This window comes from Mustela lutreola, chromosome 2 (genome assembly GCF_030435805.1).
Source record: "Mustela lutreola isolate mMusLut2 chromosome 2, mMusLut2.pri, whole genome shotgun sequence".
Lineage (NCBI taxonomy): Eukaryota > Metazoa > Chordata > Mammalia > Carnivora > Mustelidae > Mustela > Mustela lutreola.
Genome location: NC_081291.1, coordinates 157,848,755 through 157,863,459, shown reverse-complemented (window position 1 = coordinate 157,863,459; position 14,705 = coordinate 157,848,755). Strand labels below are relative to the sequence as shown.

The 14,705-nt window shown below is 36.7% G+C and overlaps 1 protein-coding gene across 5 annotated transcripts in view; it reads left to right on the top strand.

Moving 5' to 3' along the window:
* STXBP5L (syntaxin binding protein 5L) overlaps positions 1-14,705 on the top strand; it is a 459,224-nt gene that overhangs the window by 79,696 nt on the left and 364,823 nt on the right. For all 5 annotated transcript variants that reach the window (XM_059163941.1, XM_059163939.1, XM_059163940.1 and 2 more), the window contains exon 3: positions 6,305-6,402. In XM_059163941.1, coding sequence (XP_059019924.1) covers positions 6,305-6,402 — 98 coding nt within the window. The remainder of the gene's footprint in view (positions 1-6,304; positions 6,403-14,705) is intronic.

The following is a 14,705-nucleotide window of genomic DNA, read 5'->3' as shown; positions in this document are numbered from 1 at the left end:
ATGATTTATTAATGGTGGTGTCATATGCTTATTGGTCATTTATATATATATTCCTAGGTGTCTATTATTTTTGGTACAATTGTTAATGGGACTATTTTCTTAATTTCTCTTTCTGTGGCTTCATTATTGGTGTATCAAAATACAACAGATTTCTGCACATTGATTTTTTATCCTGCAGCTTTACTGAATTCGTTTATCAGTTCTAGCAGTTTTTTTGGTGGAGTCTTTTGGGTTTTCTGTATAGAGTATCATGTCATCTGCAAATAGGAAAAGTTTAATTTCTTCCTTACCAATTTGGATGCCTTTTATTCCTTTTTGTTGTCTAATTACTATGGCTAGGACTTCAGTATTATGTTAAATAAAGTGTGAGAGTAGGCATCCTTGACTTATTCCTGACCTTAGGGGAAAAGGTTGCTTTTCCTTATTGAGAATGTTAGCTGTGGATTTTTCATATAATGCCTTTACTATGTTGAGGTATGTTCTCTATAAACCTTTGTTGAGGGTTTTTATCATGAATGGTTGCTGTACGTTGTCAAATGCCTTTTCTTCATCTATTGAGAGGATCACATGGTTCTTACCCTTCCTGTTACTGATGTGATTTATTGATTGATTTGCAAATACTGAACCACTCTTGCAACCCAGGAAAAAATCCCGCTTGATTATGGTGAATGATTCTTTTAATGTACTGTCGGATTTGGCCTACTAGTATTTTATTGAGAATTTCTGCATCCATGTTCATCAGGGATATTGGACTGTAGTTCGCCTTTCAGTGAAGTCTTTATCTGCTTTGGTATTAGAGTAATGCTGGCCTCATAAAATAATTTGGAAGTTTTCCTTCCTCTTCTACTTCTTGGAATAGTTTGAGAAGGACAGATGTTAACTCTTCTTTAAATGCTTGGTAGAATTTACCTGTTAAGCCATCTGGCCCTGAACTTCTGTTTGTTGGGAGTTTTTTGATTACTGATTCAGTTTATTTGCTGGTTATTGGTTTGTTTGAATTTTCTGTTTCTTCCTGTTTCAGTTTTGGTAATTTATATTTTTCTAGGAATGTATCCTTTTTTTTTTTGGTTGTCCAACCTGTTAGCATATAGTTTATCATAATATTTTCTTATAATTGTTTGCATTTCTGTGGTATTTGTTATTTGGTCTCATCTTTCATTTGTGATTCTATTTGAGTCTCCTTATCTTGATATATGTGGTTAGAGGTTTAATAATTTTATTGATTTATTCAAAGAATGAGCTCCTAATGTCATTGATCTGTTCAATTGTTTTTTCAAAAACTTCTGTATCATTTATTTCCACTCTAATCCTTTCTTCTGCTGGTTTTGGATTTTGTTTATCATTCTTTTTCTAGCTCCTTAGGCATAAGTTTATGTTGTTTGAGACTTTTCTTGTTTAAGTAAGTGGTATTGCTATAAACTTCCCTCTGTAGCCACTTTGGCTGCATCCCAAAGTTTTTGGATTGTTGTATTTTCATTTGTTTCCATGTACTTTTAAAATTTCTTCTTTTATTTCCTGGTGGACCCATTCATTTTCTAGTAACATGTTATTTAACCTCTATGTATTTGTGATCTTTCCAGATTTTTCTTGTGGTTGACTTCTAGTTTCATAGTGATGCCTGGTATGACTTCAGTCTTGTTGAATTTTTTGAGGCTGGTTGTGTGGGCTAGTATGTGATTTATTCTGAAGAATGTCCCATGTGCACTTGGAAAGACTATATATTTTATTGTTTTAGGGAGTAATGTTCTGAATAAATCTGTTAAGTCCATCTGATCCAGAATGTCATTCAAAACCATTGTTTCCTTGCTGATCTAACTTGGGGTTTGAGTTCTTCTACTATTATATTATCAATGAGTTCCTTTATATGTTTGTTATTAACTGCCTTATGTATTTGGGTGGTCTTATTTTGGGTATGTAAATATTTACAATTGTTAGATCTTCTTGTTGGTTTGTCCTCTTTATAATGATAGTGTCCTTTTTGTCTCTTTTCAGTCTTTGTTTTAAAGTCCATTTTGTCTAATGTAAGTATTGGTACTCCAGTTTTCTTTTGACATCCATTTGTATGATAGATATTTCTCCATACACTTACTTTCAATTTGCAGGGGTCTTTAGGTCTGGAACAAGTCTCTTATAGGTAGCATATAGATGTGTCTTATTGTTTTTATCTATTGTTGTTTTTATCCATTTCATAAATGGAACATTTATTAGTCCATTTACTCTGAGTTATTATTGATAGATATGTATTTATTATCATTTTACTTTTTCTTTTATGGCTGTTTCTAAAGATTTTCTTTGATCCTTGTCTTTCTGTCTTTCATGTTTTGCTGATTTTCTTTAGTGATATATTTGGATTACTTCCTTTTAATTTTTGCACATTTATTTGTTGTTTTTGATACATGGTTACCATAAGGTTTGTGTATAACCTTTCTATGTATAGCAGTCTATATTAAGTGGATGGTCATTTAAGTTTGAACCCATTCTTTACTATTCTTATCCCCAGGGTTTTACATATATGATGTTATATTTTGTATTCTTTTATTTTGTGAGTTTATTGACTGATTTTTTACAGAAATATTCATTTTTATTGCTTTTGTGTTTCCTACCATCATACTGTCAGTTTTGATCTTCCTTTTCCACTCATGGTCCTCTTTAATACTTCTTGCAGGGCTGGTTTAGTGGACATGAACTCCTTTAGTTTTTTGTTTGTCTGGAAAACTCTTATTCTCTCCTATTCTGAATGATACCCTTGCAGTAGAGTATTCTTAGGTGTAGATTTCTCCCATTCAGCACTTTGAATATATAATTCTTTTCCCTTTTGGATTGCAAAGTATTTGGTGAAAAATCTCTTGCTAGCTCTGTGGGTTTTCCTTTGTACATTACTATTTTCTTTTGTCTTGCTGCTTTTAGCCTCCTTTTTTTTTCTTTTTCCTTTTTTTTTTTTTTTTTTTTTTTTTTTAAGAGAGAGAGAGAGAATATGAATGTTGGGGAGGGAAAGAGGGAGAGGGAGAATCCCAAGCAGAATCCATGCCCAATGTGGAGCCTGACATGGGGCTCAATCTCACAACCCTGAGATTATGATCTGAGCCAAAATCAGGAGTAGACACCTAGACATTTAACTAACTGTGCCATTTAGGCACTCCTGTGGACTTCCTTTTTTGATTTTGATGAGAGTTCTCCGTGCTTCTGGATCTGGATATCTGTTTCCATCCCCAGTTTAGGGGAGTTTTCAGCTATTATTTCTTTAAATAAATTTTCTGTCCCCATTTTTTCTCTCTTTTTGCTCTGAGACTCATATAATATGAATGTTATTACTTTTGATGGAGTTACTGAATTCCATAAATCTAGTTTCATTTTGCACAATTCCTTTTTCTATCTTTTGTTCAACTTGATTACTTTCCATTACTCTGTTGTCTAGGTCACTAATTCATTCCTTTGGTTCTTTTGCTATTCATTCCATTAAGCATGTTTTTTATTTTGTTTATTGAGCCCTTTATCTCTGCTGTGCTATTTTTTATCTCTGTGTTATGGGTCTCACTCATGTCTTCCACTCTTTCCTTAAGTCCAGGAGTATCTATGATTCATTGCTTTAAATTCTCTTTGAGGCATTTTACTTACATCCCTTTTGCTTAGACCTCTAGGTGTGGCCTGCTCCTCTTCTTCCATTTGGGATAAATTTCTCTGTCTCATTTTTTTTTTTTCCTTTCTGTGTTTGTTTCTCTGTGTTAAGAAAGTTGGAAATGTTCTCTGTTTTTGAACCAAAGTGACTTTATGAAGAAGAAGTCCTACAGTGCCCTGGTGTGTAGTGTTCCCTGTTCACCAGAATCTGCCACTTCAGGAGAAGTGTTATGTGTGTTGCTTATGTCCTGATTTTGTGTCTGAGTTGCTTTTCTTTTCAGTGCAGTTGCCAGACTGATGCTTTGCCTATTATGGGCTGTACTTGCTCTCAGTGGTGTTGATGGGACCCAGGCAGGCCAACTCTGAGGGGATGTGGCTTTGAGGGAATTTGTGAATGGGACAACGCTGTTAGCAAATTTGTGCAGGGCCGCTAGTCCTATGCCAGATCCCCTGAAGTTCTGTGGAAACTGAGGGCTACATTCCCCTGGTGGCTGAGGGCACATGGCTGGGGACTATGCACTGGTTGGGTGCAGTGTGCAGCAGTGGCTGCAATGGGCCCATTGGCAGCTTTCACAAAATTGGCACTGAGCCCAGGGCCAAAGCTAGCTGGCTTGGAGTAGGTGAATCCTCAGAGGAACTCATGGCACACTGCTAGCAGTTTAGGTAGCAAATGCCTGTATAGCCTGACTCCTGTAGATGACCCTCTGTTTATGCTGGGGAACAGGGGAGGAAGATGGTGCCTGCCAGCTCCCTCTTTTTCAGAGAAGTTGCTGAACACATTCTGAATCAGTATGAATAAATCTGTCTCCCATTAGCCCCTGGTTTTGTGTAAATTGCCATTTTTGTGCTTCCTCTCCAGGTAGGCTGTTGTCTCTTTAACGGCAGTGACCTGGCTATCACTTGCCTTTGTGGCTAGCCCAGTGCTCTCAGCTGACTTTTAAAGCTCCAGGCTCCAAGTTATACAAACTCATGGAATTCAGCCCCTCTCATTTTCAAAGTCAAACGTGAGGATAAGTCTGCCCCTTGTATGCTGGTCCTAAGGACCATTTTTCTGCTCTCTGCATATGCTAGTTCCTCTCCTCTTGCAGACAGCTTCCTCTGCCTTTTTGTCTTTCCTAAACTTTCAGATGCAGCTTTTTCTCTGTTTTTAGTTGTGGAGTTTGTTTTGTCCTTCTTCAGATTGGAGGGTTTAATCTACTTGGATGTGAATGATACCAAGTTATAAACATAGATGGTGTGAGCTCAGGGTCTTTCTACCCTGCTGTGTTCCCCAGCTCCTTCCAGAATCTATTTTTTCTGACCCATGTGAGTCCTCTATTTCTTTGAAAAGTTATATTTCATGTTGAAATTATTCCTGTATATTATTACATATTCTTGTTCATCTTGTCACCTTTATGATATTATTAACTCTGTATTTTTCTTTTCTTGTTTTCCCCATTGTATGACTATGAAAGTTTCAAACACACAGAGGAATTGAAAAGCTATACTATTAGCATTCATGTATCTATGTGTATACACACATATATACATGCATAATCAGAATGTAGATTTTACAATTATCATTTTGCTATATTTACTTTATAATGTATGTCTATCCATCTATGAACCATAATACTTCTATGGATGCATTTTGAATTAAGTTGCAGATGTCAGTAGACTTTACGTCTTAAAAACTCAATATACATATCATTAACTGGAGTTCAATATTTGTTTATAATACTATTTTCTTATCTTTTTTTGACATTTAGTTTACACACAGAAAAATCATCAATTTTATTGTACAATTAGATGAGTTTTTAACCAGTGTATACACTTGTGTAATCCACCTTTATTAAAATATAGAATATTACCTTTACTCATACTCCCCCTTTCAGTGAGTTCTCCTCAAGTCAACCACTGCTGTGATTTTCTTTTTCACCATAGGTTAGTTTTGCTTGTTCAAATTCTAATATAATTATACTGTATGCACTGTTTTGTATATTACTTCTTTTATTTAGCATAACGTTTTTGAGAATCATCCATGTTGCACCTATCATTACTGTTTATTGTATTTCAACTGGTGAGTGGTAATTTATTGTATGAGTATAGCACATTTTTGGTTTTGATTCTCTTGTTAGACAGCTGGACTGTTTCTAGGTCGTTAAGTATATAGCTATTAGGGACATACTTAAACAGATTTTTATGTGGCCATATGTTATTTTCTGGGATGCATACCTAAGAGTGAAATTTATTTATTTATTTATTTATTTATATTTTTATTATTTTTAAAGATTTTTATTTATTTATTTGACAGAGAAAGATCGCAAGTAGGCAGAGAGGGAGGCAGAGAGAGAGAGAGGAGGAAGCAGGCTCACCACCAAGGAGAGAGCCCGATGCGGGGCTTGATCCCAGGACCCTGGGATCATGACCCAAGCTGAAGGCAGAGACTCTAACCCTCTGAGCCACCCAGGTGCCCCCCTAAGAGTGAAATTTATAAGTCATAGGACCAATAGTGTTAGAGAAAATGGCAAGGAAATTTTCCAAAGTGTTTGTGTCATTTTATATTCCTACCAACATTTGGTAGTAGTTATTTTTTTAATTAAAAATAATTATTTTACTCTTATGGTAGTTGGACAATGGTATCTTGTAGTTTTAATTGTATTAATTTTTATTTCCTTGATGACTATTTTTACTATCTGCTCTCTTTCAGACAGTTCGGCATGGTTTCCCTTATCAGCCCACAGCATTAGCCTTTGATCCAGTTCAGAAAATCTTGGCTATTGGGACAAGAACAGGTGCTATACGAATGTATCCTTAATTTTTGTTTTATTATTTGTTACATTAATACCAATTACATTTCCTTAAATATTCTGGTAAGTGGAATATGATCAAATAAATTTGGTTTCTTTGAAATAAATAATGATTGTGAAAACTCATATTGTCCAGTTCATTGGCATATTTTTAGTGTCTCTGACATAACTATTGATGTCCTTTCTTTACTTCCTTTGAATAAATACCTAGAAGTAGAAATGCTGAATCGTATAGAAGTTCTAGTATTAATTCCTTGAGAAAACTCCATACTGTTTTTATTGTAACTATACTAATTTATAGTCACACTAATAGTGTACAAGAGTTCCCTTTCCTCCATATCCTACACTTGTTATTTCTTGCCTTTTTGGTAATAGCCATTCTAACAGGTATGAGTTGATATCTCACTGTGGTACTGGTTTGCATTTCTATGATAATTAGTGATGCCTAGCAACTTTTCATGTACCAGTAGGCCATGTGTAGGCCTTTGAAAAATGTCGTTTCAAATTCTCTGCTCATTTTTTATTTTTTTTTTAAATTTTAAAAGATTTTATTTATTTATTTGACAGAGAGAGACATAGCGAGAGAGGGAATACAAGCAGGGGGAGTGGGAGAGGGAGAAGCAGGCTTCCCACCAAGTAGGGAGCCCTATATGGGGCTCGATCCCAGGACGCTGGGATCATGACCTGAGCCGAAGGCAGAGACTTAACCCACTGAGCCACCCAGGCACCCCTCTCTGCCCATTTTTTAATGTAATTGTTTTTTATCTTGTTACTGAGTTGTATGAGTTCTTTATATATTTTAGATATTGACCCCTTATCACATATGTAATTTATAAATATTTTCTCCCATTTATTTTGTGGTTGGTTTCCTTTGCTATACAGAAGCTTTTAGTTTGATGTAGTCCCACTTGTTTATTTTTGTCCTGGTATTGTATCCAAAAAATCATTGCCAAGACCATTGTCTAGGAGCTAATTACTGCCTTTATTTTATTCCAGGAGTTTTATGGTTTCAGGTTTTCTATTTCAAGTCTTCAATTCATTTTGAGTTAATTTATTATTAACATATAATGTATTATTTGCCTCAGGGGTACAGGTCTATGAATCATCAGGCTTATCCATTTCATAGCATTCACCATAGCACACACCCTCCACAATGCCCATAACCCAGCTACCTTATCCCTACCCCCTACTCCCCAGGAACCCTCAGTTTATTTTGTGAGATTGAGTCTCTCTCTGAATCCCATCTTGTTTCAGTTTTTCCCTCACTACCCCCCATGACCCTGCTTTGCCTCTCAAATTCCTCATATCAGAGAGATTATATGATAATTGTCTTTCTCTGATTGATTTATTTCACTTAGCATGATACCCTCTAGTTCCATCCACATTGTTGTAAATGACAAGAATTCATTTCTTTTCATGACTGCATAGTATCCTATTGTATATATATACCACCTCTTCTTTATCCATTCATCTGTTGATGGACATCTAGGTTTTTTCCATAGTTTGGCTATTGTGGACATTGCTTCTATAAACATTCAGGAGCATGCGCTCCTTCGGACCACTACATTTGTATCTTTAGGGTAAATACCCAGTAGTGTGATTGCTGGGTCATAGGGTAGCTCTATATTCAACTTTTGAGGAACCTCCATGCTGTTTTCCAGAGTGGCTGCACCAGCTTGCATTCCCACCAACAAGGTAAGAGTGTTCCCCTTTCTTCGCATCCTCACCAGCATCTGTCATTTCCTGCCTTGTTAATTATAGCCTTCCTGACTGGTATGAGGTGGTATTTCATTGTGGTTTTGATTTGTATTTCCCTGATGCCGAGTGATGTGGAACACTTTCTCATGTGTCTGTTGGCCATCTGGATGTCTTCTTTGCAGAAATGTCTATTCATGTCTTCTGCCCATTTCTTGATTGGATTATTTGTTCTTTGGGTGTTGAGTTTGATAAGTTCTTTATAGATTTTGGATACTAGCCGTTTATCTGATATGTCATTTGCGAATATCTTCTCCCATTCTGTCAGTTGTCTTTTGGGACTATTGACCATTTCCTTGGCTGTGCAAAAGGTTTTGATCTTGATGAAGTCCCAATAGTTCATTTTTGCCCTTGCTTCCCTTGCCTTTGGCGGTTTCTAGGAAGAAGTTGCTATGGCTGAGATCAAGGAAGTTGCTGCCTGTGTTCTCCTCAAGGATTTTGATGGATTTCTTTCTCACACTGAGGTCTTTCATCCATTTTTAGTCTATTTTTACATGTGGTGTAAGGAAATGGTTCAATTTCATTCTTCTGTCTGTAGCTGTCCAATTTCCCCAACACCATTATTGAAGATACTGTCTTTTTTCCACTGGATGTTCTTTCCTGTTTTGTCGAAGATTAGTTGACCATAGAGTTGAGGGTCCATTTCTGAGTTCTCTACTCCGTTCCAATGATCTATGTGTCTGTTTTTGTGCCTATACCATCCAGTCTTGATGATTACAGCTTTGTAATAGAGCTTAAAGCCTGGAATTATGATGCCACCAACTTTGGCTTTCTTTTTCAACATTCTTCTGGCTATTCAGGGTCTTCTCTGGTTCCATATAAATTTTAGGATTATTTGTTCCATTTCTTTGAAGAAAGTTGATGGTATTTTGATAGGGATTGCATTAAATGTATAGGTTGCTCTAGGTAGCATAGACATTTTCACAATATTTGTTCTTTCAATCCATGAGATTAGAACATTTTTCCATTTCTTTGTGTCTTCCTCAATTTCTTTCATGAGTATTCTATAGTTTTCTGAGTATGAATTCTTTGCCTCTTTGGTTATGTTTATTCCTAGGTGTCTTATGGTTGGGGATGCAATTGTAAATGGGATCGACTCCTTAATTTCTCATTCTTCTATATCTGACACTTTCCTGGATTCCTGTATGAGTTCTAGCAGTTTTGGAGTAGAGTCTTTTGGGTTTTCTGCATAAAGTATCTTATCATCTGCAAAGAGTGAGAGTTTGTCTTCCTCTTTGCCAATTTGGATGCCTTTTATTTCTTTTTGTTCTCTGATTGCCGAGGCTAGGACTTCCAGTATTATGTTGAATAGCAGTGGTGATAGTGGACATCCCTGCTTTGCTCCTGACCTTAGCAGAAAAGCTCTCAATTTTTTCCTATTGAGAATGATATTTGCTGTGGGTTTTTCGTAAATGGCTTTGATGATATTGAAGTATGTACCCTCTATGCCTACACTGTGAGAAGTTTTGATCAAGAAAGGATGCTGTACCTTGTCAATAGCTTTTTCATTATCTATTGAGAGTATCATATGGTTCTTGTTCTTTCTTTTATTAATGTATTGTATCACATTGATTGATTAGCAGATGTTGAACCAACCTTGCGGCCCAGGAATAGATCCCATGTGGTCATGGTGAATAATCCTTTTAATGTACTGTTGGATTCCATTGGTTAGTATTTTGGTGAGAATTTTTGCATTTGTGTTCATTTGGGATATTGGTCTGTAATTCTCTTTTTTGATGTGGTCTTTGTCTGGTTTTGGGATCAAGGTATTGCTGACCTCATAAAATGAGTTGGGAAGTTTTCCTTCCATTTCTATTTTTTGGAGCAATTTCAGGAGAATGGGAATTAATTCTTCTTTAAATATTTGGTAGAATTTCCTTGGGAAGCCATCTAGCTCTGGGCTCTTGTTTTTTGGGAGATTTTTTTGATGACTGCTTCAATCTCTTTACTGGTTATAGGTCTTTTCAGGTTTTCTATTTCTTCCTGGTTCAGTTGTGGTTCAGTTCAGTGCAGTAGAGACTAGTTTATATGTCTCAAGGAATTCATCCTTTTCTTCCAGATTGTCTAATTTGCTGGTGTATATATAAGAACACAATATGTTCTTATAATTATTTGTATTTCTTTAGTGTTAGTTGAGATCTCTCCTCTTTCATTCATGATTTTATGAATTTGGGTCCTTTCTCTTTTCCTTTTGATAAGTCTGGCCAGGGGTTTATCAATCTTATTAATTCTTTCAAAGAACCAGCTCCTAGTTTCATTGATTTGTTCTACTGTTCTTTTGGTTTCTATTTCATTGATTTCTGCTCTGATCTTTATTATTTATCTTCTGCTGGGTTTAGGCTTTTTTTGCTGTTATTTCTCCAGCTCCTTTAGGTATAGGATTAGGTTGTGTACTTGAGACCTTTCTTGTTCCTTGAGAAAGGCTTGTACCACTATATATTTTCCTCTCAGGATTGCCTTTGCTGTGTCCCACAGATTTTGAACAGTTGTGTTTTTATTTTCATTTGTTTCCCTGAGTTTTTTTCAATTCTTCTTTAATTTCCTGGTTGACCCATTCATTCTTTAGTAGGATGCTCTTTAGCCTCCATGTATTTGAGTTCTCTCCAAATTTCATCTTGTGATTGAGTTCTAGCTTCAGAGCATTTTGGTCTGAAAATATGCAGAGAATGATCCCAGTCTTTTGGTACTGGTTGAGACCTGATGTGACCCAGGATGTGATCTATTCTGGAGAACGTTCAATGTGCACTAGAGAAGAATGTGTATTCTGTTGCTTTCAGATGGAATGTTCTGAACATATCTGTGATGTCCATCTGGTCCAGTGTGTCATTTAAGGTTTTTATTTCCTTGTCGATCTTTTGCTTAGATGATCTGTCCATTTCAGTGAAGACGGTATTAAAGTTTCCTGCTATTATTGTATTATTGTCGATGTGTTTCTTTGATTTTGTTATTAATTGGTTTATATAGTTGGCTGCTCTCGTGTTAGAGACATAAATATTTACAATTGTTAGATCTTGTTGGACAGACCCTCTGAGTATGCTATAGTGTCCTTCCTTATCTCTTATTATAATCTTTGGCTTAAAATCTAATTTATCTGATATAAGGATTGCCACCCCAGCTTTCTTTTGATGTCCATTGGCATGGTAAATTGTTTTCCACCCCCTCACTTTAAATCTGGAGGTGACTTTGTGTCTAAAATTAGTTTCTTGTAGACAGCATATTGATGGGTTTTGTTTTTTTATCCATTCTGATACCCTGTGTCTTTTGATTGGGGCATTTAGCCCATTTACATTCAGGGTAACTATTGAGAGATATGAATTTAGTGCCATTGTATTTTCTGTAAGGTGACTGTTATTGTATATTGTCTCTGTTCCTTTCTAGTCTACTATTTTTTAGGCTTTCTCTTTGCTTCGAGGACTGCTTTCAATATTTCCTGTAGGGCAGGTTTGGTGTTTACAGATTCTTTTAGCTTTTGTTTGTCCTGGAAGCTTTTAAATCTCTCCTTCTATTTTCAGTGATAGCCTAGCTGGTTATAGTATTCTTGGCTGCATGTTTTTCTCATTTAGTGCTCTGAATGTATCATGCCAGTTCTTTCTGGCCTGCCAGGTCTCTGTGAATAAGTCTGCTGCCAATCTAATATTTTTACCATTGTATGTTACAGACTTCTTGTCCCAGGCTGCTTTCTATTCACTATTAGATGATGGAGTGTGGACCAATTTTTATTTTTGAGGGGGTTCTCTGCATCTCCTGGATTTTGATGCTTGTTTCCTTTGCCATATTAGGGAGATTCTCTACAATAATTTGCTCCAATATACCTTCTGCTTCCCTCTCTCTTTATTCTTTTTCTGGAATCCCAATTCTAATGTTATTTCATCTTTTGGTATCACTTATCTCTCGAATTCTCCCCTTGTGGTCCAGTAGTTGTTTGTTTTCTTTTGCTCAGCTTCTTTATTCTCCATCATTTGGTCTTCTATATCACTAATTCTCTCTTCTGTCTCATTTATCATAGCAGTAAGAGTCTCCATTTTTTATTGCACCTCATTAATAGCTTTTTTGATTTCAGCTTGGTTATAATTTAGTTATTTTATTTCTCCAGGAAGGGCTTTTATTTCTCCAGACATGGTTTCTCTATATCTTCTATGCCTTTTTTAAGCCCAGCTAGCACCTTGAGGATCATCATTCTAAACTCTAGGTTTGATGTATTACCAATATCCATATTGATTAGGTCCCTAGCCTTCGGTATTGCCTCTTGTTCTTTTTTTTTGTGGTGAGTTTTTCCACCTTGTCATTTTATCCAGATAAGAATATATGAAGGAGAGAATAAAATAGAAAAAGAATGGGAAATGCCCCAGATAATGGGCATTAACCAAATCAGAAGGGACCCAAAATTGTGGGGAGAAGAGAGGGGGTAAAAAGAAGTTCAAAAAAATAAAAAAACAAGAAAAGAAAAAAGAAAATATATATATATTAGACTGGTGAGTAGAACAGAGCCATCCACTTAATTTTTGGCATATTTTGGTCTCTTAGAAGAAACTACCTCCCAAAATTTTAAAGAAAGAATAACTTACATATATATGTACAAAAATAAGGGTAAATACAATGAAGGGATGGAATATGAGTGTAAAGATGAAACTTTTTAAAAAATTCTAAAAAAGGAGTTGATAAGTTGGTCGGGAAAAGAAAGAAAAAGAAAGTGGAGAGAATTTGCTCAGGCTGGATACTAGAACAAAGCCCTGTTTTAGATTTAGTGTATATTTTGATCTATTAGAAGAAGTTGTATCCCAAAATTTTTTAGAAGAAAAAAACCCTACATGTATACAAAAAATAAAGTTAGATACAATGAAGGATAAAATATGGCCATAATAATGAAAGTTTAAAAAGATTTTTTAAAAATTTGTCAGACAGAGATCACAAGTTGGGAGAGAGGCAGGCAGACAGAGAGAGAGGGGGAAGCAGGCTTCCTGCTGAGCAGAGAACCTGATGTGGGGCTCAATCCCAGGACCCGGGGTTTATGACCTGAGATGAAAGCAGAGGCTTTAACCCACTGAGCCACCCAGATGCCCCAAAAAGATTTTTTTTTTTTTGGAAAGGCATTGTTAAGATAAACTAGTTTTAAAAGAAGTTAAAAGAGGAAAGAGTAAAAGTTAAGAAAAATTAGAGTAAAAGAAAAAGTAAAATAAAAATAATTAATTAACTTTGTAGGACTAAAGAATCATGGAGAGAAAGCCATGAATTCCATGCTTTGCTTTCTTCTCCTCTGGAATTCCGCTATTCTCCTTGGTAAGTGAGCTTGGCCTTAGCTGGTTTTCTTGCTGATCTTCTGGGGGAGGGGCCTATTGTAGCGATTCTCAAGTGTCTTTGCCGGAGTTGGAATTTCACCGCCCCTCATCATGGGCTGGGCAAAGTAATCTCCTCGGGTTTGCTCTTGGGAGCTTTTGTCTGCTGAACACTTTCTGTAGAGTTCTGGAGGACAGGAATGAAAATGGTGGCCTCCCAGTCTCCAGTCTGGAGAAGCCAAGAACTCAGTGCCCAATCCTGAGTGCGCCCTCAGAGAAAAGCTTTCAGTCATTCCCCTCTCGTTGGCCTCTGGCTGCACTCCGAGCTCACCTGGCCTGTGACCGATTGTATTTTCTCTGTCTCTGGCACATAGCCCCTCCTGGAGTCTTCAAACCCAGCAGGTCTCTGTTGTCCTTCCAAGGGGTTCTCCCTGGATCTGCCACTTGTGGGGTCCTTTTTCAAAGAGCAGTGTCATGACTGCCACAGATCACAGTTTAAGGTAACTCCGAGTTGAGAGCTCACTCCTTGGCTCTGTCTCTGTATTTGGCTTCCTGTCTCTAATACCTGTGAGCTCTGTGATACTGAGACACCCCCAATCATTCTGTGACCCCGTGGTCCCTGAGACCATGCTGTCCCTGCAAGGGATCCACCCCCGCTTAGCCTCTGGAGTGATGTCCCTCTGTGGAGCAGATTTTTTAAAGCTCTGATTTTGTGTTCCATTGCTCTTCCGCTTATTGGGAGCCAGCCTCTCCCCGCCTCAGTCTATCTTCCCATCACTTCGGATTCACTTCTCTGCAGGTTCTACCTTTTGAACATGGTCGATTTTTCGTTTCTAGAATTGCTGCTCTTCTCTCAAATCTCCTGTTGGATTTGTAGGTGTTCGAATGGTTTGCTAGACTATCTAGCTGATCTTCTGCTACCTGTTGTCATCTCAGCCTGCTACTCCTCCACCATCTTGACTCCTCCTCTCCAAATTCAGTGGTTTTTTACTATGTTCTTAGAACTGTGCAGTAATCACCATAACTTTTAAAACATATCAGCCTAAAAAGAAACCCTGTAACTATTAGCAGTTACTCCTTATTTTCCCTCTGTCCTCCAGTCCCAGGCTAGCTCCAGCCTAATTTCTATCTCTATAGATTTTTCTATTCTGGACATATCATATAATGGAATCACATAATATGTGGTCTTTTGTGACCGGCTTAGTTAACTTAGTACAAATAATATTCCATTGTATGGATATAAAACTCATTTACCCAGTTGCTTTTTATTTTA